Source organism: Microtus pennsylvanicus, chromosome 2 (assembly GCF_037038515.1).
Source record: "Microtus pennsylvanicus isolate mMicPen1 chromosome 2, mMicPen1.hap1, whole genome shotgun sequence".
NCBI classification, from domain to species: domain Eukaryota; kingdom Metazoa; phylum Chordata; class Mammalia; order Rodentia; family Cricetidae; genus Microtus; species Microtus pennsylvanicus.
In genome coordinates this window covers 141,905,930-141,933,317 of record NC_134580.1, presented here as the reverse complement: position 1 = coordinate 141,933,317, position 27,388 = coordinate 141,905,930, and the positions used below count along the sequence as shown (strand labels likewise).

General features: G+C 47.0%; 1 protein-coding gene, 1 long non-coding RNA gene and 3 other non-coding genes across 7 annotated transcripts in view; 1 reads left to right on the top strand and 4 right to left on the bottom strand.

Annotated features, from left to right (window-relative positions):
- Positions 1–8,693: 8,693 nt before the first annotated feature.
- On the bottom strand, positions 8,694–11,200 carry LOC142844532 (uncharacterized). Its single transcript, XR_012909737.1, has 5 exons — positions 11,062–11,200; positions 10,614–10,726; positions 9,499–9,557; positions 9,190–9,252; positions 8,694–8,884 (listed from the first exon to the last, which is right to left on the bottom strand). It is a non-coding gene; the product is annotated as an uncharacterized LOC142844532 (long non-coding RNA).
- Positions 9,329–9,417, bottom strand: LOC142845308 (small nucleolar SNORD12/SNORD106). The gene has a single exon (XR_012909868.1). It is a non-coding gene; the product is annotated as a small nucleolar SNORD12/SNORD106 (small nucleolar RNA).
- LOC142845310 (small nucleolar SNORD12/SNORD106) lies at positions 9,630–9,717 on the bottom strand. The gene has a single exon (XR_012909870.1). It is a non-coding gene; the product is annotated as a small nucleolar SNORD12/SNORD106 (small nucleolar RNA).
- On the bottom strand, positions 10,793–10,884 carry LOC142845309 (small nucleolar SNORD12/SNORD106). The gene has a single exon (XR_012909869.1). It is a non-coding gene; the product is annotated as a small nucleolar SNORD12/SNORD106 (small nucleolar RNA).
- A 59-nt stretch (positions 11,201–11,259) lies between the features above and the next one.
- Positions 11,260–27,388, top strand: part of Znfx1 (zinc finger NFX1-type containing 1) — a 32,095-nt gene continuing 15,966 nt past the window's right edge. Inside the window, exons 1-4 of one of the 3 annotated variants that reach the window (XM_075963121.1) lie at positions 11,260–11,763; positions 14,198–14,303; positions 17,731–19,536; positions 26,888–27,019. In XM_075963121.1, the coding sequence (XP_075819236.1) occupies positions 11,278–11,763; positions 14,198–14,303; positions 17,731–19,536; positions 26,888–27,019 (2,530 nt within the window). In that variant the 5' untranslated portion in view covers positions 11,260–11,277. Of the gene's footprint in view, positions 11,847–13,518; positions 13,657–14,197; positions 14,304–17,730; positions 19,537–26,887; positions 27,020–27,388 lie in introns of those variants that run through there. The other 2 variants (XM_075963122.1, XM_075963124.1) reach the window with 2 other exon arrangements.

The window sequence follows — 27,388 nt, the reverse complement described above, 5'->3', positions numbered from 1 at the left end:
TTTGAGGCCAGCCTGGTCTACAAGAGCTAGTTCCAGGACAGGCTCCAAAGTTACAGAGAAACCCTGTCTCGAAAAAAAAAATACATCTGACAATTTCTTAAAGATGATCATTTTGTTGAGCTAGGGATGTAACTTAGTAGGCACAAGACTTCAAATATGTAGAACAGGAAAATGTCTTGGGTTTTTTTGGGGGGGGGGTTGGTTTTTTGAGACAGAGGCAGGAGGGTCTCTGTGAGTTTGAGGCCAGCCTGGTCTACAGAGCGAATTTCAGGACAGTCTCCAAAGCAACTAAGAAACCATGTCTCAAAAAACAAAAACAAAACAAAAAGCCAATAATCATGGTATGTTAGGCAAACCATAGCAACAGCCTTTCTAGGTTCTGCAGTCAAAGTATACAGTTCATCCTGCAATGTAAGTTTCCTTTTAAAATAAATTTATTTGGGGTTGACAAGGTGATTCGGCAAGTAAAGGACTTGCAGCTCATGTCTGATGGTCTGGGTTTGATCCCCAGAAGCCAGAGAGGAAGAAGCAAACTGACTCCTGAAATTTGTCTTCTGACCTCCAGGTGTGCACACCTGTGCATTCAACATGTTCACAAGAACATGCAGAAGCATGCACACGTAGATGCTAGCTAACACACATGCACATACACACACACACACACCCCACAGAGATCCGCCTGGCCAACTCCATGTAAGCAAAAGGAGGAACAGTATGCCCAAGGACACGGTCTACTTTATCTCAGTTATATCAAATGACGCTGTCCCCAATGTTTAGGAATTGGTGAAGGAGCCTGAGCCGTGGATTTAGGAAGGCAGACTGGCCTTCTCTGTGCAGAGGTGGGAGAGACAGCAAGACCACTAAGGGCTGGCCAGGCTCTGGTCTGGATGGGGTGTGTCTCCTTCCCAAACACTTGTTCATTTATGTTTTAGCTAACATCCTGTAAACATCACCCACATCTTCAAAGATAAGATAGGCATGGAATCCCAGAACTGGGAAGATGGAGTCAGAAGGATCAAGAATCCTACTAGCCTGGGCTACATAGTAAAACTGTCTCAGCTGGGCGGTGGTGGCGCAAATGCCTTTAATCCCAGGACTTGGGAGGCAGAGGAAGGTGGATCTCTGTGATCTCTGTGAGTTCAAGGCCAGCATGGTCTACTAGAGTTAGTTCCAGAACAGGCTCCAAAGCTACAAAAAAAAGTCTCAAAAAAGAAAAAAACAAACCAGATGCCTGTCTGGGCATGGTGGCACAAGCCTTTAATCCCAGCACTTGGGAAGCAGAAATCTGCATAGCCTGGTCTATATACTGAGTTCTAGGGGAGGGGTGGACTGGAGAGATTGCTCAGTGGTTGAGAGCATTCCCTGCTCTTGCAGATGAACTGGGTTAAATTCCCAGCACCTACACAGCAGTTCACAACAATCTGTAACCCAGCTCCAGGAGAGCCAACATCCTCTTCTAGTTTCCAAGGGCATCAGGCACACACATGGTACAAAGACATACAAGCAAGTAAAACACCATACATACACCCCCACACACGCATACACACACACACACACACACATATATATATATAGAGAGAGAGAGAGAGAGAATAAATATTTAAATCACACGCCTGTGATCCCAGGACTCAGGAGCTGGTTACAGAAGGATCAAGTCAAGAGTTCAAGGTCACACTCGGTAACAGTCAGCTAGAGGCCAGCTTGGGTTACACAGGACACAATCTCAAATAATAAAACCAAAATGAGCAGCCCTGGTCTCAAAAGGCCTGAATGGGGAGACCTGTGACATGCTTACCAGGCGCCAGCACACACACAAGTCTTTTCTGCTTGTCCCAAACTCAACTGCCCCTGCTTGCAGAGCAAGCCCTTGACCAACACAGCCATTCCCCAGCCTCCGTTTCTTAGCCTCTGTGTTCAATCCTCAGACAGCACCCAACTCCATAAGATTTGCTGAACAAATCACCTCATCGGATGGGGTGGGGAAAGCCTGCAAGGCAGGTGTCACCCCAGACTACAAGAAACCAAGAAGCGAAAGTCACACAGCTGATAAAAATAAAAATGGGGCACCCTGAAGAGTCAAATGGAAAAGGGAGGTTTGAAAGCTAGCCGTTGTATTTTGCAAAGGATACTAATTTATAGAAAAATGCCACAATAGTCGTTAAAGACGACTCTCCCAGCATGCATAAGGTAAAGGCAGGAGGATCAAAGTTCAAAGTCAGGCTTGCCCAGCTAGTGAGTTGAAACTAACCTTGGCTAGGTGAGACCCTGTCTCAAAAAGAAAATTTCAAAGCTCCTCATTCCAAGGTATCCGAAGTAAGACGGATCTGCCCCTCACCTCTTGCCTTCCCGCCCCCGGCCCTGTCCGGCCGCCTCTATCCCAGAGAACAAGGAGATAAGCAGCGCCCCCTGCTGGAAAGAGCCTCTTGCTTGAGGAGACAGTGGTGACCACGAGGGGATGCTGCCCCCTGGTGGCCGTACCGATGGGCAGCATGAAGGCACAGATAGGCTTCTTCCAGACGGCTCAAAGCTGCCTGGCCCCACCTATTCTGCCCCTCTGTGCCTGCTAGCAGCCCGCGTTGCTGGGAAGAGTTGTCTTCTTGAGGGCTCTGTCTATTAGAGTTAACTGGTAGGGGACTCCTGGTTCTTGCATGGAGCCCCAAAGGCAGACCTCCAAAGGTGCCTGATCCAGTAGCCACGCCCGACGCCAGAGCGGACCAATCAGGGCTCCCTATCTTCCTGGCCTCGGTGATTGGCTCAGGGATGAACCTGCGCTCCAAGCAGGGCCAATTAAGGGTCTCCCTGAAAATGATTCTCTGGGACTGGAGAAAAGGATTTGTGGCGTGTGTGTATCCCTGAGACGTCCCCATTATAGCCTTTCTGGCTACCACAGGGACAGCTGCTTAGGATAAGGCCTGAAAAGAGATACGGAGAGCAGAGAGGGGCATCTCCCATCAGCCTGGTAGGGGTCTTATCTCCAAACATCTATCACGGCAATGTGTTAGTTACATGTATCTTTGTTGTGACAGAAATAACTTTTGGACCACGGTTCGAGGGTACAGCCCACCGTGGCCAGAGAATCTTCGCAACAAGGGGCGGAATGCGCCGGTCGCATCGCCTCTGAAGTCAGGAAGCAAAAACATGTTCTGCTCCCTTTGTCTTTTTCACTCAGTCTGTGACCCCTGCCGGTGGGATGGGCCTTTCGGTTAGGTCAACTTGATCTAGACAAGTTCTCACAGGCATGCCTGGGGGCTTGCCTGCTAGGAGAACCTAGATCCTGTCAACTTGCCAATATTTAACCATCACAGCCAGTAATCCCTTCAATGGTGTAGCATTCTCAAGGTGCCCATGTTCCATCCTGTAAACAGACTAGTGGCGCAATGGGTCACACATAAAAGACGCAAAAGTAGATGATGGAGCGATTTAGACGAGGAAAGGGGTTAGTGGGAGGGGCAAGTGGGGATACAGGTAGGGAGGGTGAATATGATTTAAATACATTATGGGGTGGCTGAGGTTGTCTACAACAACCTTTTCTTCCATTGTTAAATTGCATTGTTTATTTTTGTTGTTGATTGTTTGTTTGTTTTGGTTTTTCGAGACAGGGTTTCTCTGTAGCTTTGGAGCCTGTCCTGGAACTAGCTCTGGTAGATCAGGCTGGCCTCTGCCTCCCGAGTGCTGGGATTAAAGGCGTGCGCCACCACCGCCCAGCACACTGCATTATGTAAACATGCCGATAACTCATGGGAGATTGAGGCATCCTTCCACCACGTGGGCCCTGAGGATTGAATTCAGGTTTGTAGGCTTGGCCAGCCGCAGCTCTTAACCACTGAACGGCCTCACAGGCCCAACAAGCATGTTCCACTTAAGTGTGTATACAGTTTCTGTCCCCAGGCTTCAGTCCAACGCTCAGGAAGCCTGCCACATCGGCAACCTGACCAGGTCATTCTGCCAAACAAAATCCCCTCCTGGACTGGAGCCAGTGGTCTCCAGAAGTGATTTTTCATCTTGAGATCATGGCAAATGTGCTCCCTCAGAACAAGGGCTTCCCGATAGCTACCTTGGCTCTGTACTCCAGGCCAACCTGGATGCTTGCCGAGAAAGGAATAGAGCTGTTGATCTCTGCCCAGCAGGGCATCCCCTGTCAGCTTCCATCTGGGTAATTAACCTGCTGGGTCTGTCTCTATCCACGTCCGTGGGCAGAGGAGTGGACATCTCTGGATGCATGCCTGACGGCTCTGAGTCGTGGCTCCCGGATGACGTCAGAACAAGCTGAGGTCCAAGGCTCAGGTAAACAGTCCTCTCCAGTGTGTCGTGGAGCTGAGGACAGATGGAGCTTCTGTTGGAGTGTGGGCCACCTGTGCTCTTTGGTTTCTCCTAACCTTGTCCTAAATCTTAGCTCCCTGGCGGCTGAGGGAGGAACCTACTTCAGTCAGTAACTGCTCTCTCTTTCCTCACTAATAGCACCAAGAGCATTTTAAGGGAATGGCCTCCCACCAGCCCACACAAACCTCAAGGGTAACCTAGTTTGACCCTTGTTGTGCAGACAGCGTGACACCCACCCCACCCCACCCCAGGATGTTAGGAATGCAGCAGCAAGGTGAGGAATCAGGTTCAGTTGGTGCTTGCTTAGTAGACAGGAAGTGCCGGGTTCTCCAGCACCACAGAAGCCAGGTGTGGGGACAGAGGCCTGCAACCCCAGCACTTGGAAAGTAGAAGCAGAAGACTCAGAAGGTCAAGGTCATCCTTGGTACAACCTAGTGAGCTGGGGGTCAGCCTGGGCTACGGGAGACCATATCTCAAAAACGAAACAAAAAAAGACAAACAAGCTGTTGGGTTTTTTTAACTCAGAGGACAATAAAGTATCCTGACTTTCTGTGTAACCAAGTGTACTCAAAGAAAAAAAAGAGGAGTGTCAGGCACAAGGGACCTTTCCTCAACTGTTTGGCTGCGCTGTGCAACCCAGGATGCAACACCGGCTGTTCCCGCCACGTGTTGGCCTGGCTCCGCCTGTGAATGGTGCAGTTCAGGGTAAAGCCTGAGGCTTCTCTTTCTCTGTGACGCTTACATTCCAGCTCAGCACTCCTCCTAGGCAGAGCACGAAAGTGGGGCGGGTCAGCACCCTGGAAGATAGGCCTGAGAAAAGTTCTCCAGCAAATGAAACATTCTGGGTATCTGTCAAAAATGCCTTGGGCTTGGGACTGGAGAGAAGGCTCAGTGGTTAAGAGCACTGGCTGCTCTTCCAAGAGGACCCCAGCTCCATTCCCAGGGCCTACATGGTAGCTCATATGCCTGTAACTCCAGTTTCAGATCTGACACCTGCACACAGATGCGCAGGCAGGCAAAACATGAATGCACATGAAATAAAAAATTATTTTTTAAAATTGTCTTGGGCCGGCCGGGCAATGGTGGCGCATGCCTTTAATCCCAGCACTCGGGAGGCAGAGGCAGGCGGATATCTGTGAGTTCGAAACCAGCCTGGTTTACAAGAGCTAGTTCCAGGACAGGCTTCAAAACCAGAGAAACCCTGTCTCGAAAAACCAAGAAAAAAAAAAAAGTCTTGGGGCTGGGTGGTGCATGCATTCAACCCTGGTACTCAGGTGGCAGGTGGATCTCTGTGAGTTTGAAGCCAGCCTGATCTACACCTACAGAACTAGTTCCAGGCAACACTCCCTGCATTGTGGGGAAGCATTAAAAATCAGGATGGAGATGGAGAACAGGCAAGACCAACCAGCAAGTTGCCTCAGGAAGCAGCAGGCAGAAGCTATTTGAGTCTCGGTTTCTAATCTTATGCCTGCCTACCTCTAAGGTATAAACAGTGAATGGCCCCACGGAAGAGAATTCCAGAAAGACACGGGGCCAGTACAAAGCTTGCAACTGGAAACAGCAAGGGACCCCTGTATCTGCAGGGGCCACATGGGAAATGACCAGAGTCCCACAGGAGAATCATAGGGGCCATGAAAGTGGCCCGGTGGTTAAGAGTGTGCACTCCTCTGGCAGACCGGAGTCTGTTCCCAGCATCCACATTACAGTTCACAACCACCCGTTACTCCAGTTCTAGGGGCTCCAACAGCAACTGTGGGCAGCTGCACTCATGTGAGCATACCCACATATATACATACAATTTATTAAAAAAAACAACATCAGGCGAGGTTGGTAGTGCACGCCTTTAATACCAGCACTCCAGAGGCAGAGGCAGGCAGTCTCTTCAGAGTTCCAGGACAGCCTGGTGTAGAGAAACCCTGTCTTGAAACAAGCTCCCCACACACCCCAAAAGAAAAAGAAAATCTCTTAAAGATGTTATTGTAGTGTTCTGGCTACATGTATGCCTGCACGCCAAAGAGGGCACCAGATCTCATAGATGGTTGTGAGCCACCACGTTGTTGCTGGGAATTGAACTCATGACCTCAGGAAAGGCTCTTATTAAGTGCTCTTAATCTGAGCCATCTCTGCAGCCTCCACAAAATTCTAAAAAAAGAAAAACCAGGTGTTGTGGCTTCTGCCTTTATTCCCAGGGGGGCAGGTAGAGTAGCCTGAGGCAGGCAGAGCCTAGGGTTGACCCCTCTCACTCCCTCTGAAGCTCTAGTTAGGAACCCAAAAGGCACAGGGTGAGTTGTCCTTGTTATGTTCCTGAGAGGATCCAGCAGGAGGGGAGGGGAGAGGTGTCCTGCCCCAGACACAGAACATTTGCCTCTTCCCTCATCCATAAAGCTAAGGCGGGTCATTAGCACAAGTCATGCTGTCACCCCTGGGAACGGTGTATAAATGTTTTGCAAATGAAGCTCTTTAGAGGGCAAGGCCCTCTGGAGAAACCCATCCATTTGGCAGGGACTAATGGAAGCAACACTGCAAACTCACGTGCTAGAGAGAACTCATGGGGCTTCAGGCTTCGGTGTTATTTTAAAATATTTATTTGTTATGTATACAATAGTCTGTGTGTATGCCTGCAGGCCAGAAGAGGACACCAGACCTTATTATAGATGGTTGTGAGCCACTATGGTTGCTGGGAATTGAACTCAGGACCTTTGGAAGAGCAGGCAATGCTCTTAACCACTGAGCCGTCTCTCCAGCCCCCTTCTGTGTTATTCTTATGGTAATTCTTAGTTTTGCTGGTTAGTCATGATTATGCCTGAGCTTACTGGTAACAAAAGTCTTTACGGAAAAATTAAAAATTCCTCTGGTCTGTTACTGAAACCGGTTTCTCATTATTGCTTATTCCAGTTCCAAAAAGTGATACTCCAAAGAACTTGGAAAGTATCTTAAAAGATGCCATCAAAAACTCATAAACAAGTAAGGAAAAGATATGACCATAAAAGGTCAGACATATCTGGCACCAGAACATGAAGAACACTTAATCCCCCCAATATATCAATAAAGGAATTAACTCCCACTTCCCTTAAAAGCACACGCAGAAACTGCCAGGTATAGAAATTTAGTTCCAACAGTCAAAGGTATTAACCATTACTATTTTCAGAACCTGTAAAAAATAGAATAACTGTAATCCATTTACAAAAGCAATATCCTAGGCACAATATACTGAATTCACAGTGAGAACTAATCAGAGCTTAACTCTTACTTTGTAACTATACAAGCTTGCTACCAGCTATATCTAGCCAGACAAACGTTTAGCTTGAATCCTGATATGGAGTAAAGGCCAATGATGCGAAGAAAGTGGGCAAGAGAAACTAAGATTAATGATTCTTGGAAAAATGACTAAGAAATGACTGCCCACATTTGGATGCATTAGAACTCGCATGAAGACGGCACGAGGTCACCTTGAAAGACTGACCAGCTGGTGGCCAGACTTTTCATTCTTTATCCTTGGCACAAGAACCCCCGCTGGAGCTGGACTCTACCAGGTCACCAAGTCACTGGTATGGAGCCTGGCGGATAACTTTTTTAAAAAAGCAGCATGGTGGTCATTATGTAAATCGGGAAAAACTGGGCTGCACTAACCAATTCACAGGGCAGCTGCACCTGTAAAAGCCCATGGCCCACTCAGCTCCAAAGTAGCTCTCAGGTTTATTTTCAGAAACACCATGTTTAAAATACAGTCACTTCTAATTTTAAGATCCTTGGACTCCACAAAACAGATTTCACTATCAACTAGGGCTGTCTTCTGAAATTCAGACATCAGCCTGGCTCACAGGAAGCTTTCCTGGGACTGGGAGCATAGGGTGTCTAGATTTAGCACTGTGAATTGAAGTGTCCTGAGATCCCAAAAGCTGTTTGATGGCTGTAAAGGAAATCATGGCTTTCTTTACTAAGCACCACAGAATGACCCTGGAAAGCAACTTGAGATGCTTGGATACATTAAAGGGACAGCAGTGATCCAAACTGAGAAATGTTGGATTCTACGCAGAAAAGGGGATGCTGTAGAGCTCTGAAAGCAGAACCCACTTAGGGCACAAGAGGGCGAGACCCTATGAAAGTGAACCCTGGAAATAAGCATGGGGCTGACATGAAAGGCCACCCTGGCAAATCAAGGTGAAATCACCAATGACTAGGAGTGGACTCAGCCCACTCCAGGCCATTGCGAAAGGTTACCCACAACCAGGTTGACCGCCAATAAAGTTGGCATTAGGGTGGCCACTAACAGGCCTAACTCCAGGGTACTGTCCCACTTGGTTGACACTGACGTTATATTCACAGGAAGCAGCTGCTGGTCCCACCCAGAAGCAAATAAATGCAAACAGATACCCGGTCAGATTTTTATTTCTACAGATAGGTCTGTACCATTCAGTATTTTCAATAGCAGTGCATACCACGCCACATCCCAACCTAAAAAGTTAAGTCCTTTTCGGGTCACACACAGCCCTTGGGACCAAATGTATAAAATCCTTATGGGACTGGGCCAGCCGGAAACTGCTGATCTGTTTTCTAGAAGTACCTAAAAAGAAAACAGAAAACAAAAGGTTGATAGTCTTGCCTGATATGAACTGCATCTGCTTGAAGCCCGCATTTTTTATGATTTAAGATCAGACACCAGGGGCAAAATTTTTGTTGAAACACCCCCCCCCCTTCAAACATGGTGTTCAAATGAATGAATGCACCCTTAATGCGAGCTCAAAAGGCCAAAGAAAAACTCCACTGGGAACCTCAACGGCATCCAGAACATCAAGATGTCCAAAAAGAGTTCACACACCTATTAACATCTCCAGAATTGGTTCAGAACCATCAAAACCGAAATCTCACCTGTTTCAGGACATTGAAATCAAGGAAGATCAGAACACACTGGCATCCATGGCAACCTCAGGCCTGTATAAAGTATATAGATGAAGCCATTATCATAAACGAAAACAGCTCAAGGCCAAACCAAGAAATTATTCCCAGGGCCAATGCATCAGACAAAACTGGCTATTAGTTTGAGATCAACAGGGTCGATCTGACGGGGAAAAAAGTTATGTCATCAGCTGCATCAGCCAAATTTATGTCAACACAAACAACTCTGTACTGAAAGACAACTTAGAGCTTCTATGCCCAGGGGAGGGGTAAACCACTTACCAGTCCTTTCCCACTCCAGAATTCATCCTCCATTCAATGCCTACCAGCCACCAGCAAACCTGAGACAAAATGCAGGTAAAACAAATCAGCTGCCTGGACCACGAGATGCAGCAGCAGCAGGCGCTGCTCATACAGGCATGTCAGGCAAACTGGCTTAGAAGATGTGATCAACATGGTCGATCTGATGGGGAAAAAAGTTCTGTCATCATACATGCCTGGAAACCCCTGAGCCTAGTCCTGCACGTGTGGATAGTCAGTAGGACAGGATCCCCCTTACAAATGACAGTTGCAAATGCAAAGTTTGTAATTTCTGAAATGTCCTTCTCCATTGCATTGTCCAGGAATCTTTCACCTACACGAGAATGTCCCTCAGGAAAGCTGGCTGTTCCCCAATACCGGTGGGTAACACGCTCAAGGGCCACCGAGTGCAGCAATAAACCTAACTAACCCTAAGTGCACAACTGACTCGGCTGGTACACTGTTCACGTGCAAATAATCTGTGTTGTCCCACTAAGGCATACAGCAGTAGCCTCAAGTTGGTCATCGGCCTGGACCTCCTGAGTGCCGTGACTTAGCATATGTTAGGACACTTGTCCCAGAGCACAAATTCTACCTAAACAGATTGGGTGAGAATTACGATCACACCACTTTGAAAAATGCTCCATTGAAATTACAGGCACGTGAACTCAAGCTATAACTTTCTTAGACAATCTCAATACAAAGAAAATGTGCCACAGGCCTGCCTACAGACCAATTTCACGGGATCATTCTCTCTCAACCGAGATTCCCTTTCCTTAGGCATCTCTCATTTGACTCAAGTCACCAAAAAATAAACCAACTAGGGGGGGATCTGCAAGCACAGATTACATCCCCTAGAAATGGAGGTATAGAAGGAATGTAAATTGAAAGCAGGCATTCTACAAGTTTCTCTTAAATCTATCCATTCATTAGGATTTACCAGTAGGAAAAGTTCAGAGGCAAGACACGTGCCCATTCCCACTGTCCAAACCTATTACTCCCAGCATTGAATCTTGCGTTTGAATTCCGTACCACAGCCCAAAAAAAGGCTCTTAAAAGCACGTGTTTCATACATTAAACCATAAGACAAATCGCACCTTAAGAAATTATGAAGTCGAAGATCATAGACGGAGTCTCATCTCCCTGGAGGCCCAAAGGTGACGTCTCCTCTCCCTCCAACCCCTGTTCTGCACCGCTTAACCATGCCAACCTGCAAAACAAAGGCGTCAATCGCCATTTTGCCTCGGTCTGAACAAAGCCGACTAAGGCCTTTGGGGCTGGCGTATCAGGATTAACTGGCAAAAATGTTTAAGAAATCAGCATTGTCGATATGACGGGGAAAAAAGCGAAGTCATCATTTACACCAGCCAAGTGCTTTTCAGGCCCAACCAGAAGGCGTCTTTTCCATCTAAACCACTTCCCCGAAGGTCAAGCTGGGGCTGGCGCTAGACAGGTCACACCGTGAGAGTATGACCAATTACAGCAACCACAGCATAAACTTGGCAAAAGATGAACAGAAAATTGTACCGTGGGGCCTCAACTCACCATCTGAACATTACTCCAACAAGGACGAGACATGACGCACAACACTGCGAAAGAAGTATCTCAGGGACGAAAGAACGAGGATGAGAGCCGACCTTCCTTATATAGACCAAGGCAAATCGAGCGCCTGCGCACTGGGCCTCAGGCGCGCCGCTTCCGGTCTCGGCCGCTATGCCCTCTGGGAAATAGAGTCCCGAGCTGCCAGGCCCCAGCTCGCTAATGGTAGTTCCTCCCGCGTCTAGCCCCTCCCCATGCTCACTGGGCCTCCGGGGCTGCTCAGCCTCCGCGCCATGTCGTTCTTGGCACGCACGAGCCGCCCGCCGCGTCCCCCTTGCTCCGGGGCCAGCCGAGACCTGCGGCCGCCCGGGGCGCAGTCAGCCCGCCCCCCGCCGCGCCCTCCCGTCTGCTGCGCCCACGGCAGCCGTCAGTCCAGCCGCCGCCGCGGGGGCTGAGGCGACACCGCCCTTCCGCCCGCCCCGAGGGCGGGGGCACCGCCGAGCTCGGCCCGGCCTCTCGCTGGCGCCGGCGGCGCCGCCTCCTCGTCCTGTGCGGCCTCCACCTCCTCCTCCGGGCCGCCCACCCGGCTCCTCGCCCCGCCCAGGGGCTGCGGGGACTGGAAACCGAAAGTGCGCGGCGTCGGGCGGGGCCGCGACCTGCCAGGGCCCGGAGCTCAGTGCTATCCCGGTGGAGGACGCGCCAGAGCCGGTGAGTGGCCTCCGCCCCATCCCGCACCTGCTCCTGCGGCGCCGCGATCACCAGTGCCCGACTCTGCCTCGGGCCGGTGTCAGGTTAGCCCTGAAGTCCCTGATTGCCCTGCTCAGCGTCCCCATTACCCCCGGAATTTCTGTCCCCTTCCCTCGGTTTCCTTTTAGCTCAGAGAGTCCCTGTCCCCTTCCCCCTATTCTCCCTACAGTCCCGCCAGGGTCCCTGCTCGCTTCGCTTCCCCTATAGCCCCTGGAGTCTCTGCCGCCTTCCCTAAGTTCCTCTATAGTCCCCAGAGTCCCTGTCCCCTTCCTTCAGCGCCCAATCACCCCCGGAGTCCTTGTCTGCTCCCTCAGTTCCCCTATATAGCTCCTGAAGTCCCGTCTGTTTCCTCAGTTCCTCTACAACCCCCGGAGTCCTGTCTGCTTCCTGAGTTCTCCTAATAGCCCGGGAGTCCCTCACTGCCCCTCAGTTCTCCTATAGCCCGGGAGTCCCTGACTGCCCCCTCAGTTCTCCTATAGCCCGGGAGTCCCTGACTGCTCCCTCAGTTCCCCTACAGCCTCCGGAGCCCCTGACTGCTCCCTAAATTCTCCGTCATCCCTGGATTACCTGTCCTTTTTTCTCATTGCACCCTCAGCATCTAGAATTTTTTCCCACTGTCTTCACCACCCCAAGAGTCCTGCTCCCCCTCCTTAGCTTCACCATCCCCCTCAATCCTCAGTATTGTTACCAGTTATCAGCAGCCCCATTACCCCTAAATCCCTGCTCTGTCAGAGTTTCTATCTCCTCCCCCAGCACCCATCATCACCTGCTGAGTCCCTAGCCACTGCCATTGCCACCCTCCCCCCCTTCAGCTCACCTGTCACCACCCTGCACCCCCCAGTGCCCCTTCATCTCAGCACCCAGGCACCCCTAGGAGACTTCTTGAGCATCCCGTGAACTCACCAGCAGTAGCTCTCCACTGCATCCCCACAGTCCCCATCCTGGTGATCTCACCACCTCCGTTTCTCATCCCTGTCTGTCCCCACTTCTGCCACAGCCATCCGCTGCCTCTGGCTTCATTCCTTTTGCATTCATTAGCATCTGCAGAATGCCCTAAGCTCTGCCCACTTCTAGAAGCCCCCAGATCTCTCCAGCTTGCGCTAAGGGATGAATGGTGTGGTGACTTCTCTGACTTGAAACAATCCAGCTGCCACCTCTTGCTCCACCTCTCTCATCTTACCCCATAATTACCGCTCCCTAATTTCTATCCTGGCAACAGCTTAACCATTGCGGATCTTCTTCCTGCCCTTCCTGCCTTGATCCCCTCAAAACCCTAAACAAAGCAGTCCCCTCTTCTGTGTGCCCCTCCCTTTCTAGCACTTTTCTTCTACACTCCCAAACTGCTGGCATTCTATTTTAGTGTTTTTCAAAATGAAGAAGAAGAAATTTTTCTTCCCAGAAAAATTAAAAACAGACACTAACCATTGAGCCTGCAGTGAGAGAACAGGGTTTGGTAAGCTGAGAAGAAAAGACACCACAAAAATATTCCCAGCGGGAAGAAAAGAGACTCTTTTTCAGATAAGAATAAAAGCTACCTCTCATACAATGCCAAATCTATTCACAGTTTCCAACTATGAATATTTTAAAACTGTGAGGACAGTCTCAAAAATCCTTTTGCTGGGAACTGAGTCACCGCCACCCCACCCCCCTTTGCACCCACATGATATGCGTGAGTTATATTGAGAAGTTCCCTGAAGGGGCTTCCTCTTCCCCCAGCGTCAGAAATTATCGAGATGGAAGAAGGGTGAGAACTGCTGACTTCTGGCTGGTCCCCAGGAAATAGCACCAATGTTTCCTTGTTTCCAAGCTGTAGGGAGCAGGAATTTATAGACTGCTGTGTCGTAAGAATGCCAGGTACGGTGGTGGGTACTTTAGTACTTTGTTGAAGCAGGGTCTCCTAGTCCACGTGGGACTCAGATTCAGTGGAGGCTGGTTTTGAATTTCTGATCCTCCCAGGAGCTGAGATGAAAGGGTGGGCGTGCACTCTCTAGCTGGCTAGTATCGAGTCTGGAATTGACAAACACGGCTCCTTTTGCCCAGCAATCATTTTGTAAGAAAGGAAACGAAACCTAAGCAATGGATTAAGTAACTTTGCTGAAGGCAAACCAAACAGTAGTTTGGGAGTTGATGACACTCTGTCCACAAGCAGGTACAGGGAGAGCCCAGGAATGCACTGTTGGATCTCTTGGAATCGCCTAAATTGTGAACTTAGTTTATATCATGGTTGGGAATCCACAAGGATGAGTGTTTGTGCCTCTGATTAAAATCTGCATTTACTAACTTACTCTTAGTTAATAAATCATTAACATGGACAGGCAGAAAGGCTGGCTTCACGGTGTTTAGGCGTTTGCTGTGTTTGAAGGGCACTGGTAATTCTCAGCCTGTGCTGTTACAGATAACTTCAAGTCAGGTGAATGTAGAAGGATCCGGTGGCTCAGACATGGAAGACAGAAGACCACATCTGGAAGCCAGGCCCAGGAATCCCCCTGCTAACCACAGAGGTAAGCAGGGTTCTACCCAGTGGAAAGGAAAAGCCTGTGTTTTTCAAATAAGGAAACCAGGCAGAGGTGGCATGGGAGACCGAGATAGGCTAATCTCTGAGTTCAAGGCTAGCCTGGTCAACAGAGTATCAGGACAGCCAGGGCTACAGAGAAACCCTGTCTTCAAACCAAACAGACAAACAAACAAGACCTTAGCTACAGCACAAATGACCTGTAAAACTTCCTACCTCTGAGAGCCGTGAATGGGTACTGATGGGAGGCCTGCCATGCCATCAGATGGAAGCATTGAGGGATTGAGGCCAGCTGAACAGTGAGATCAAGGCCATCCAGAGTTCCATAATAAAGCCTTGTCTTAAAAACCCGGGTCGAGAGGTTCAGCTCTGCGGTGGAGTGCTTGCCTCACCCCCTGCCACACATAAGGCTCTTGTTTGGTCCCTGGCACTGTGAGGGTGAGAAGAAACAAGTGATGGCATGTGAAAACAACATGATCCCTGGTTTGCAACAGGGCTGTCCAGTAGAAACTTGGGGTCACTGAAAACTACTTTGTAATCTCTAATAGCATCATTAGGAAATTTAAAAGCAAACCAGTCAGTAACTTATGACATTTGTTTGTTTATGTGTATATGTGCCCGTCCTGTGGAAGTCAGAGAGTTTTTCCTTCTGCCGTGTGGGTCTTCAGAACTAAACTCAGATCTTCAGGCTTGGTAGTGAGTGCCCTTATCTATTAAGATGTCTCACTGAGCCAGGTGGTGGTGGCGCACGCCTTTAATCCCAGCACTCAGGAGGCAGAGGCAGGCGGATCTCTGTGAGTTCGAGACCAGCCTGGTCTACAAGAGCTAGTTCCAGGACAGGCTCCAAAACCACAGAGAAACCCTGTCTCGAAAAACCACAAAAAAAAAAAAAAGATGTCTCACTGACCTTGACTTTTTTTTTTTAATTTAATGCCAACTTAATAAATATAATGCTCTTATTTCTTATTTTAATCATATTCTAAATATTAATATTTTATGAGAATTAATGCACATATAGACATACGTGGGACAAAACATTCATATATATATATAAATTATATATTTTAAAAAATTTAAAGGCCAGCTTGGGTTAGACCCTATTTCAGAAAAAAAAAGTACCTAGCCAGGCATGGTGGTATATCTCTTTAATCTCAGCAGTAGGGAGTTAGAGGCACCAAATTCTATGTATGCATTTTAAGCCAGTCTATTCTATGTAGTGAATTCCAGACTAATCAGGATTACACAGTGAGACCCTGTATCAAAAAGCAAAACCACAAAAAAATAGCTAAGTGTGTTCTGCATCTGATATAGTGAGATGGTCCATCATCTTAAGTATTGCATGTATTTGTAGCTTTCCTAACTAGCTGTGAAATTTTGCACAGCCAGTGTTTTGTAAATTCCATACCACTCTGCTAAAGTAAGTATCTCTGGAACCAGCCTTAGAGCAAAGAAGAGGGATTGTGAGTTTGTCTATCTAGCAAAGGTAGCCCCCTGCGTAGGGTGCTGGCTCCCAGGCCCCAGGCACTGTGGGACACCACCCTCCCTCTCTGGCTTCCTTTGTGAGGACAGCAATAGATGGGGGAGGGGAAGAGTGGCTGATAACACACAACCTGAGTTCGGAGTTTCAGTTTCCTGAATCAAAGTTTAAGTTTCATTTTCTTGTAAGGAAACTGGATGTGCGTACTTCATTTTCTCTACAGTCTGTTGGTTAGGCATTAAAATAAAAAACGTCTTGGAAGAGGGAGTGCTGTCTTCCTCTTTTTAATTCAAGTTGCATTTCCTGTGCTGGCAAAGGTCGGGTAGAGTTTCCGTCACTGTTTCCACTTGTCCTTGTAGAGTAGCCACAGGAACCACAGGACAGTCCTAAGAACAGCTCCAAGCATTTTATAATATATGTTAAATAAATATGTGTTCAAATAAATTTCCCATGTTTATGTCTACATGAAATATTGAGGTATACATTGGCAATATTTACTTTACATTTTTAAATTACTTTTATTTATTATTTTTAAGATTTATTTATTTTATGTGCATTGATATACATTGTGAGGGTGTCAGATCTCCTGGAACTAGAGTTATAGACAGTTGCTAGCGGCCATGTAGGTACTGGGAATCAAACCCAAATCCTTAGGAAGAGCAGCCAGTTCTCTTAATTACTGAGCCAGTACTCCAGTACTTACCTGATTTTTTTTTTCTTTTTGGCTTTTTGAGACATGGTTTCTCGATGTAACAACCCTGGCTTACTTTGTAGACCAAACTGGCCTCGAACTCACAGAGATCTGCCTGTGTCTGCCAAGGACTGGGATTAAAGGTGTGAGCCACCACTGCCCAGCCTTATCTGACATTTTATAAACATTTTATCCAAAGCAGTCAGATGCTGAGAAACCTAGAAATTATACAAGGTTCCACAATGAGGAAGTGGTGGAGCTAAGCTGCTCTTTGACTGTTGTGTGCTGACTTGTTTTTTGCTGGCCAAAGACTAGAACCCTCGGAAAGTTAGGCCTCAGCATGAGACACCAAGTAAAATATTTCATTTACTCTCTAACATGTAGCAAGCACTCAGCAGGTGCTCATCCAGTTTCTCTCTTGTTTCTTTGAGGAAAACAGTGTTTTCATAATCTACACTGCAATAGTAATCATCTTTTCTTGTAGCATTGGGATAGAACTCAGGGCTTCAAGGCAAGTGTACTACCACTGCTGATACACCACAGCCCCAGCCCCCCTACCAGAGTCTTGCCATGTAGCTTAAGCTAGTTTCTAAGAAACTGGGTTGTCCAAGTTGGCCTTGAACTCCTGATCCTTCCGCCTTAGTCTCTGGGAATAACACATATGAACCACCACACTTGGCTCTATAGTTTTTTATTTATTATGCAATTTGACAAGAAACTTTAAAAAAGAAGACTTAGCTGGGTGGAGTGGTACACAGCTTTAATTCTAGCACTTGGGAGGCAGAGGTAGGTGGATCTCTGTGAGTCCGAGGCTGGCCTGGTCTACAAAGTGAGTTCCAGGACAGCCAGGGCTAAATAATGAGACCCTGTCTCAGAAAACAACAGCAAAGACTTAAGTATTTTTTAGCTCAGCATACACAGAGTCTGTCTGTCTATCTGGACTATGTATACTACCTGTGTGCAGGGGCTTGCAGAAGCCATAGGCATTGAATCCCCATGGAGCTGGAGTTATAGTAGTTTTGTACCACCTGGTGTGGGTGCTGGGAACTGAACTGGGGAAGAGCAGTGTGTGCTGTTAACTGCTGTGCCACCCATTTCTCAGTCCTTGCCAAGAAATTTTCTAAATCTCTCCGAGCAAAATCTGAGCTGCTTGTTTGTTCTGGAGGATGGAAGTATGTTCTTTGTTGTTTTACTGGACTTCCTCACTTCTTGACTTGGTGCTTAACCCAACATCCCCATTGTGTTTAGGCCCTATAGATGGAGAATTACCACCAAGAGCTAGAAATCAAACCAGTAACCCAGCAGCCAGTGCACTCCGAGGCGGAACCAACCATGCTGGAAGGCATCCCAGGTCCAGCAACCCTCCTGTTCCTTTTAGACTGAGGGAAGAGAGATTTAGGGCTATGGGCAGGAACCCACATCAGGGAAGAAGAAACCAAGAGGGGCACACCAGTGATGAAACTAGAGACCAGAGACAAGGCCAGAATGATACCAGGAGGAGAAATGACAACCAGGAGGGTAGGAACCACAGACCACCATGGTCCAGCGACAACTTCCAGCAGTGGCGGACCCCACAGCAGAAGCCCGCAGAGCAGCCACAGCAGACGAAGAGACTTGGCTACAAGTTTCTGGAGAGTCTCCTGCAGAAAGAGCCCTCTGAAGTGGCCATCACACTTGCCACAAGTGTAGGACTCAAGGAGCTGCTTTCTTATTCTTCCATGAAACCCAGCTTCCTTCAGCTGATCTGCCAAGTTCTCCGAAAGGCTTGTAGCTCCAAGATAGACCGTCAGAGCATCCTGCATGTGCTGGGCATCTTGAACAACTCCAAGTTCCTCAGAGTCTGCCTGCCGGCTTATGTGGTGGGAATGATCACTGAGCCCATCCCTGACGTTCGAAACCAGTATCCAGAACACCTAAGCAACATCATCTCCCTCCTCCAGGACCTCGTCAGTGTCTTTCCCGCCAGCTCCGTGCAAGAAACTTCTATGCTCATTTCTCTCCTGCCAGCTTCTCTTAATGCTTTGAGAGCCTCTGGGGTTGACATAGAAGAGGAGACTGAGAAGAATCTAGAGAAGGTGCAGATCATCATTGAACATCTGCAGGAAAAGAGACGAGAGGGCACTTTGAAAGTGGACACCTATACTCTAGTGCAGTCTGAGGCAGAAGGCCAGGTTGAGAGCTACCGGGCCATGCCCATCTACCCCACCTACAACGAAGTGCACTTGGATGAGAGGCCCTTCCTTCGCCCCAACATCATTTCTGGGAAATACGAGAGCACCGCTGTCTACCTAGACACTCACTTCCGCCTCCTGCGAGAGGATTTTGTTAGACCCCTTCGAGAAGGCATTTTGGAGCTTCTACAAAGCTTTGAGGACCAGTGTCTGAGGAAGAGGAAGTTCGATGACATCCGAATCTACTTTGATGCTAGGATTATCACCCCGATGTGCTCAGCATCAGGCATTGTGTACAAAGTGCAGTTTGACACAAAACCATTGAAGTTTGTTCGGTGGCAGAATTCCAAGCGACTCCTATATGGGTCATTAGTGTGCATGTCCAAGGACAACTTTGAGACGTTTCTTTTTGCCACTGTTTCAAACCGGGAGCACGAAGATCTCTGCCGAGGGATTGTCCAGCTGTGTTTCAATGAGCAGAGCCAGCAACTGCTCGCAGACGTCCATCCCTCAGACTCCTTCCTCATGGTAGAGACAACGGCCTACTTTGAGGCTTACAGACATGTCCTAGAAGGACTACAGGAGATACAGGAGGAAGATGTCCCCTTCCAGAGGAACATTGTGGAGTGTGACTCCCAAGTAAAGGAGCCAAGATACTTGCTAATGGGTGGCAGATATGATTTCACCCAACTAATGGAGAACCCCTCAGCCAATGGGGAGCGTCAGAGGGGTGCTGAGGTCTTGCGATATTCTAGAGTTAATGTCTTAGACTTTGGCCAATGGCCCTCAAAAGAATCACTGAAGCTGGATGACTCCCAGATGGAAGCCTTACAGTTTGCTCTCACAAGGGAGCTGGCTATCATTCAAGGACCCCCTGGAACAGGTAAGAGGCTCGCAGAGCATCAGGCAAGGGAAATGTCGCTCTAGGTTTCTAGAATGCCTCATTTAGAAATACTTCCCCTGAAATGCAATGAATATTGTTCATGACATGGCCACTCGTAGTAACTCCCAGTGGAGACCATAGGCAAGCGTAGTGATGGACCAGAATCTCAATATCGCAGGAAGACTGCTGGGGTCAGAGAGAGTTTGTTGGCTTTATGCTGCTTTAAATTAAGTAGTAGTGAATAGATTATCATACCATGATGTGCCAGGCACCATTTGACCTGCTTTTTACGTATGTTAGTTCATCGTCATAACGGCCCTACTGGGTAAATAAAATCAACTTGCAGTGGAAAAACTAAGTAAAAGAACAGTTAAACTACCTCTTAAGAGCTGTGGGGTGTTTTGAAGATCACACAGGTGAGCAGACCTGGGACTGGAACTTGAACTTGGGTAGCTTACATGGAGAGTCCTGGCTCCTCTCTGCTGCACTCACACAGGACCCCCACATACATTCCTATCCTGCTCTGGGGTAGTAGCTGTGCTTAGCCATGCATTTGACCTGTATCTGTACTTCTGAGTTTATGTATACATTTTTTATTTAACAACAAACATAAGACTGTGCTTGTATACACTGACTTGTATGTAATATTGTTTGAGCATATTTATGCTAATGGATATGCAAAGACTGCTAAATTAACTTCCCAAAAACATGTTCAGAACTAGCCAAGGAAGCAGAGGTAGGTCTTTAACGTAGTAATGAAGAAAAGGCAGTTCATGATTTAAAAAAAAAAAAAATGAGGCCAAGTGTGGTAGCTCACAACTTTAATCCTAGCACTCAGGAGGCAGAAACAGGTTGCTCTCTGTGAGTTCAGTCTCTGTTAACCTAGTCTGCATAGTGAGTTCCCGGACAGCCAGGACTGTTTAAAAAACAACTCATGAAGTGGGCCTGGCAATCCCAGCATTCTTCTTGAGGTAGAAGCTAAGGACTGTTGGGTCTGTCCCGTGTTGAGGTGACGTCTGTTGGGTCCAGCCCCACGGGTCTGTACACGTTCCAGAGCAGGGGAATGTGGATTGAGGAAAGAAATAGACAAGAGATAGAATTGGGAGGGCATCCAGTGAATAATCTGTCCTTATCTACCCGAATTTGAAAGGGGAGGGAGGTAAAGGGCTCCTTTACCATGATATAAAGAACAAATAAATGTAATTACCTCTTCAATACCCTAAACATTAAGTAACCACACTGTATCTGTGTAAGACTTCCTACAGCTACACCTTAGGTCAGACGGTCTGAACTGTCTGACCTTTAGTTCAAGGTGGAAACGGATGCGGATCCACTTCTGTGGGCCTCCACAGGCAATTAGGACTTTATGGCTTTCCTGCCACTATAAGGTTCCAGGCCAGCTGGAACTCCATCCCTGTCCCCAAAACAAAAAATTCATGAAGCAGACTAGAAAGCTTTCTCTCTCTCTTTGTTTTTTTGGCTTTTAAAGATAGCATTTCTTTGTGCAGCCCTGGCTGTTGTGGAACTCACTCTGTAGACCAGGCTGGCCTCAAGCACAGAGATCCGCCTGCCTCTGCCTCCTTAGTGCTGGGAGTAACGGCCCAGCAGAGAGCTGTCTCTTTCTAAAGGAATAACACGTGCAGATGTAGGAAGGGGCGTGTTGGTGCTCGGCTGTGATGTCCTTCCTTTCCAGTGTGGATTCTGGGTGGTGTCAGTCTTTTCAGGCCAAGCTACATGGTATCAGGTTTTTATTCGTTTGAGATGTTAAGTTTTCTGGCTCACTAATTTTAGTGTTACCTTTCAAGAAATAGCAGCTCATAATTTTAAAAGTCCCTGGCTCCCACCACCCCAGTCCCTTCCTTAAGCAAATGATAAAAACGATTTTCCTGTGTATCCTTCCAGGGACATACACTTGGGTTCAGTTTTCCTGCCGTAACACCGTCCTGTAGTCAGCTCTGTTCGTGTTGTCACGGAGATGTTTCCTATTACTGTATGAGCTGTGTTCGTGGAGACTCCAGCACAGTACTCATAGACTGTTGTATCAGCGTATCATGAGTTGTGTGGCACGGTTCCACTCTGTGTGTGCAGAAGAGACAGCCATTGCTGTATCAAGAAAAATAGACATTTGTAATTTAATTTTGTTGTTGTTGCTTTGGGTTTTTTTTTTTTTGTTTTGTTTTGTTTTTTTTGATTTTTGAGACAGGGTTTCTCCGTAGCTTTTGGTTCCTGTGCTGGAACTAGCTCTTGTAAACCAGGCTGGCCTCGAACTCACAGAGATCCGTCTGCCTCTGCCTCCCGAGTGCTGGGATTAAAGGGCATGCGCCACCACCGCCCGGCAGCTTTGGTTTTTGTTGTTTAAGATAGGAACTCACTATATTGCCTTGATTGTCTTAGATCTCACAGTATAGACCAGGCTGGCCTATAACTCCAGTTCCAGAAGATCCAATGACTTACTTCTTTTGGCCTCTGAGATCGACTGTACATTCATATAATGTCTCCACACAGACACACATAATTAAAAATAAATCTTTAAAAATGAATTTTAAAAAAATTAAGAAAAGCTAGGCAAGGTGGCACATGCCTTTAATCCTAGCACTTGGAAAGCAAAGGCAGGTGACTCTGTGAGTTCAAGGCCAGCCAGGGCTGTATACCATGAGACCCTGTCTGTTTTTGTTTTGTTTTGTTTTTTGAGACAGGGTTTCTCTATAGCTTTGGAGCCTTCCTGAAACTTGCTCTGTAGACCAGGCTGTCCCCAAAATCAGAGCTCTGCCTGCCTCTGCCTCCTGAGTGCTGGGATTAAAGGTGTGTGCCACCACTGCTTGGCCTGAAACCCTGTCTTTAAAAAAAGGTGGGGGGGGTGGCTGGAGAGATGGCTCAGAGGTTAAGAGCATTGCTTCTCATCCTAGAGGTCCTGAGTTCAATTCCCAGCAACCACATGGTGGCTCACAACCATCTGGAATGGGATCTGGTGCCCTCTTCTGGCCTGCAGGCATACACACAGACAGAATATTGTATACATAACAAATAAATAAATAAATATTTTTTTAAAAAAAAGGGTGTGGGGGAAGAGAAATGATTAAAGCCATGACATTAGTAGTGACTAAGAACTGTAAACCTCTGCACTGAGAAGGCTGAGGTGAGCCTGGCTGTGTTCAATTCTCATCCAGCAAGACACTGTCTTAGAAAGAAGAGCCCGCCTGTCGAGGGAGCGAGTGCCAGGACAACCAGGGCTGTTGTACAGAGAAACCCTGTTTCAAAAACAACAAAACAAAAATTACCAAATACCCCATCTTTAATTTCCTAGCTGTACGCATCTGCACGTATGGGACTCCTCATGTTCCTTCTCTGCCGTCTCTGGTGCTCTTCCCCGGTGTCTTGGGCACTGTGAACCCACGTGCTGCAAGCAGCGTTTTCTCCCACCGTCACTTGAATGAGTGCACTTTAGTAATCGTTTCAGACCCAGAGAATTTACACACTAGCCACAGACACAGTGAAAAATTCCAGCATGTGTCTCCTGTAAGAGGGAGGAAGCATAAAGCATGCTGAATTTCCAAGATTCTCCCTCCTCCCGAGTCTCCCTGTCCGTCACAGGCCTACAGAGGCAGCCAGGATTTAACATTGTCTTCCTCCCCCAGCAATGCCATTACCTACTTTCAATCATTTTCTGCCACATATCTCTGCTGTCCACTGATCTAAGCTGTTCTGCTGGAAGAAGACCTTGGCCTTCATTCACTGATAAGACTGGGCAGCCTGCCTGTACAGTCACCCTCTTTCTTTACCTGTCTTTCTGGAGAAGGCTACCCAGCCTCAGTGAGTTCAGAAGCTATCATGTTTTTCTGGTTTCAAATTTCTCCTTTGCCACACTCACGATTTTACAGTGGTTTGTGTGACTGTTATCTTTCCACCATGAGTGTGGACAGCCCAGGAAGGTAGGAGTCCTGTTTCTTTCCCTTGACGTTGCATCTCATGGGTCTGGTGTCTGCTAAAGGACTCTGAATGTACTATTTGAAGAAAACAAAAGGAAGAATCAGTTGCTCCCTGTACCATGTTGAAATGATTTTCCTGTTGTTCCCTCAGTCAGCTTGAAGCTTTTAAGGACATTGTCTACTTTAGCCTGACACAGTGTAGAAATTTGGACTTAATTTATGGCCAATTGCTAATGACTTTATTGAGTCTAATAATGAAGTATTTGCATTTTTCCCTCATCACAGACCCAAGTATACCATAGTCTACAAAAAGCATATGGAAGGTGTTTTCCACAGGAGCTGAAAAGATGGCGTACTGTTTAATAGCACTGATTGCTCTTTCAGAGGAGCCTGGTTTGATTCCCAGCACCCACATGGCATCTCACACCTGTCTGTAACTCAGTTCCCAGGGGATCTGACACCCTCACACAGACATATATACAGGCAAAACATCAATGCACAATAAAATAAGAAAAGAAGAAAAAAAGAATTTACCACATAAGAGCCAAGCATAGTGACATAAATCTGTTATCCCAGGAGGGACAGGAGCAGATTGATCTCTAAGTATGAGGTCAGCCTGTTCTACATAGTGAGTTCCAAGCCAGCCAGGAATATATTGGTGAGATCCTTTCAGATAAGATAGGGAACAATGTGAATGTCGTCAGGCAGTGGGTGCTTGGGTTGACAGCACACTCCTCTGATCTCTGTACTCAGCGCCCAGTGACAGGAAAATCAGGAGTTCAGAGCCAGCCTCAGCCATGTAATAAACTTGAGATTAGCCAAGGCTACATGAGACCTTGTCTTTAAAAAGAGAAAAGAAGCTGGGCGGTGGTGGAGCACTTCTTTAATCCCAGCACTCAATCATAACTCAAAAAAACCAAGAAAAAAAGAAAGAAAAGGGGGAGCTGACTGAAAATTGTTCAAAGGCAGGTGGAATGTGTCTCTGTGTACCAACAGGAAACTATCTCCAACATACATTGATGGAAAAAGCAAATAAACACTGAAAAGAGTTTGCTGTTATTTGTATGGGGTTTTTTTGTTTTTGTTTTTGTTTTTTTGTTTTTTCGAGACAAGGTTTCTCTGTAGCTTTTGGTTCCTGTCCTGGAACTAGCTCTTGTAGACCAGGCTGGTCTCGAACTCACAGAGATCCGCCTGCCTCTGCCTCCCAAGTGCTGGGATTAAAGGCGTGCGCCACCATCGCCCGGCTATTTGTATGTTTTTTTAAAAAAATAAATAAATAAAAGAGGGACTGGAGAGATGGCTCAATGGTTAAGAGCACAGGTCCAGAGGACCTGAGCTTAATTCCCAGTACCCACATGGTGGTGGCTCAGAACCATCTGTAATGGATCTGATGCCCTCTTCTGTTGTGCAGATGTACAGGAAGACAGAGTACTCGTATACATATATAAATAAATCTTGGAAGAAAGAGGAGGGAAGGAAAGAAGGAGGAAGGGAGGGAGGGAGGAAGGAAGGAAGGAAGGAAGGAAGGAAGGAAGGAAGGAAGGAAGGAAGGAAGGAGGCTCCCTGTCCCTGTATGGGCTTGGGGACACAGGGATCCTAACGTGGATTACTCCAGTAAGACCATGTGGCTCCAAGACTCTCCAGCAGACTCATCTGTGCTACTTACATTTCAAACCATCTCAATGTATTTTTTAAATTTTTTTAAGTTTTTTTTTAAACTATCTTTATTCTATACGAATTGGTGTTTTGCCTGCGTGTCTGTGTGATGATGGCAGATCTGGAACTGGAGTTACAGACAGTTGTGAGCTTCCGTGTGGTTGCTGGAAATTGAACTCAGGTCCTCTGGAAGAGCAGCCAGTGCTCTTAACCACAGAGCCATTTTTCCAGCCCTGAGATTTTTTTTTTTTAAACTCCCAGCACTTATGAGGCAGAGGTATGCGGATTTCTGAGTGTGAGGCCAGCTTGGTCTACAGAGTAAAGTTCCAGGACAGAGAAACCCTGTCTTGAGAGGGGGGAAAAAATTGAGCCATTGCCGTGACCCATCTGTGAATCTACAATTTGGAAGGTGGCCTAAGGAGGAACAAGAGTTCAAGGCCACATGGTGCCTCAAAACAACAACAAATGGATTTTTAAAAATGTTTTATAAGTGAGCATATACCTGCTGTAGTAGCTACTTGGAAGATAGGAGGATCACCTGGGCTCCAGAGGTGAGGATCAGCCTGGGCAGCATAGACACTGTCCCGACATAAATAAATAATTTATTCTAAGTAATCTGTTAGTCCTTTTACAGGGTCTAAATTGTGAGACTGGCATCCTGTGATGACAGGGAGGCTAAGGCAGGACGATGAGATGGCAGTTGTTACTTGTAGAGTCCCCATCTTGTAAGTCAGTGAAGTGTGCACACAGACAGGAGTCAGCAGCCCAAGACTCCTGTAAGGAGAGGGATGTGGAAAGGGGAAGGCATGGTTTGGAGTAACTATGGAAACAAATCAAGGCTTCCTGGAGTATTGTTATTTAACTGTAATATGACCACTTGTGCCTTCTATCTTCATTATTAGAATTAAAAGTGAAAGATAGCAGAATTTTTCATGTAGGCTGGGCATGTAATTTAGACAGGTTGCATGTATGGCTGGGATGCACGAAGCCAGCACCAAATAATCAAGCAGTGGTTCACATCTATAATCCTAGCTCTAGAAAAGTGTCTGCTACATGGTAAATTTCAGGTTACACTGGACTACAAGAAGCCTGTCTCAGAAAGGAAGGAGGGAGGAAGGAAGGAAGAAAGGAAGGAAAAGAAAGGCAGAGGCAGGCAGATCCAGGACAGCCATGGCCATTCCACAGAGAAATCTTGTCTCAAGAAACAAAGAAAGAGAAAGTTGGTTTGTTTTTTGTTTTTATAGCTGATTGTTTTGTTTTGTTTTTCAAGACAGGGTTTCTCTGTAGCTTTGGAGCCTGCCCTGGAACTCGCTCTACAGACCAGGCTGGCCTTGAACTCCCAGAGATCCACTTGCCTCTGCCTCCTGAGTGTTGGAATTAAAAGTGTGCACCACCACTGCCCGGCTCATATAGCATTATAAAATCTTTTGCCTTCCAATGCATTCTCATGGAAAAAGGAGGAATAATTCTTTGTTTTATAAGAGTCTCACTATGAAGTCCAGGTTGACCTTGAGTTCACAGCAATCCTCCTGCCTCTTTTGTTTCAAGAGTTGGGATTACATGTCTGTGCCAACATATCTGGGTAATGAGAATGTTTTGAAGCAGATAGTGGACTGGTATTTGAAATTCTGTCTTTTCTCCATGTAAGCAAATTTCAGATGAATATGTTTAACAAGATTTGAAACAGTTGTTCACCTTTTAAGTTAATAAAAATATTAAACTGAAAAAAATGTCCATTTTGTAACTTGTCTTTTTTTTTTCTTTTCTAGGCAAAACTTACGTGGGTCTAAAAATTGTTCAGGCCCTTTTGCGCAACGAGTCTGTTTGGCAAATTAGTGCCCAGAAGTTCCCCATCTTGGTTGTATGTTATACTAATCATGCTTTGGACCAGTTTCTAGAAGGTAATAAATGTCTCCATGCAAAGTTGTTTTCTACTGGGGCTGGAGATACAGCCCGGTGGAGGAGCACTTCCTGGTGCATCACAAGACCCTGGGCTCCATCCTTAGCACCACACGTGCACAGATAAGCAGGCACATGCACACACGACATGTCAGCAACCTTAGTGGCTTTCTAGTCTTTGTCTAGTAGTTCCCCTGAGACGCATGGCTGACTGATCTTCCCTGTACTGGGCCGTGAGCTCTCTGTCTTTTTTTTCTGCTTCCCAAGCCCAGGGGCCTCAGTCACTTTCAGTCCTCAAGGATTCTTCTCCTTTAGCTATCCCCTTTTCCTTCCCCACTCAGCTTGAGTGCATTCAACCCAGGTTGTACCAA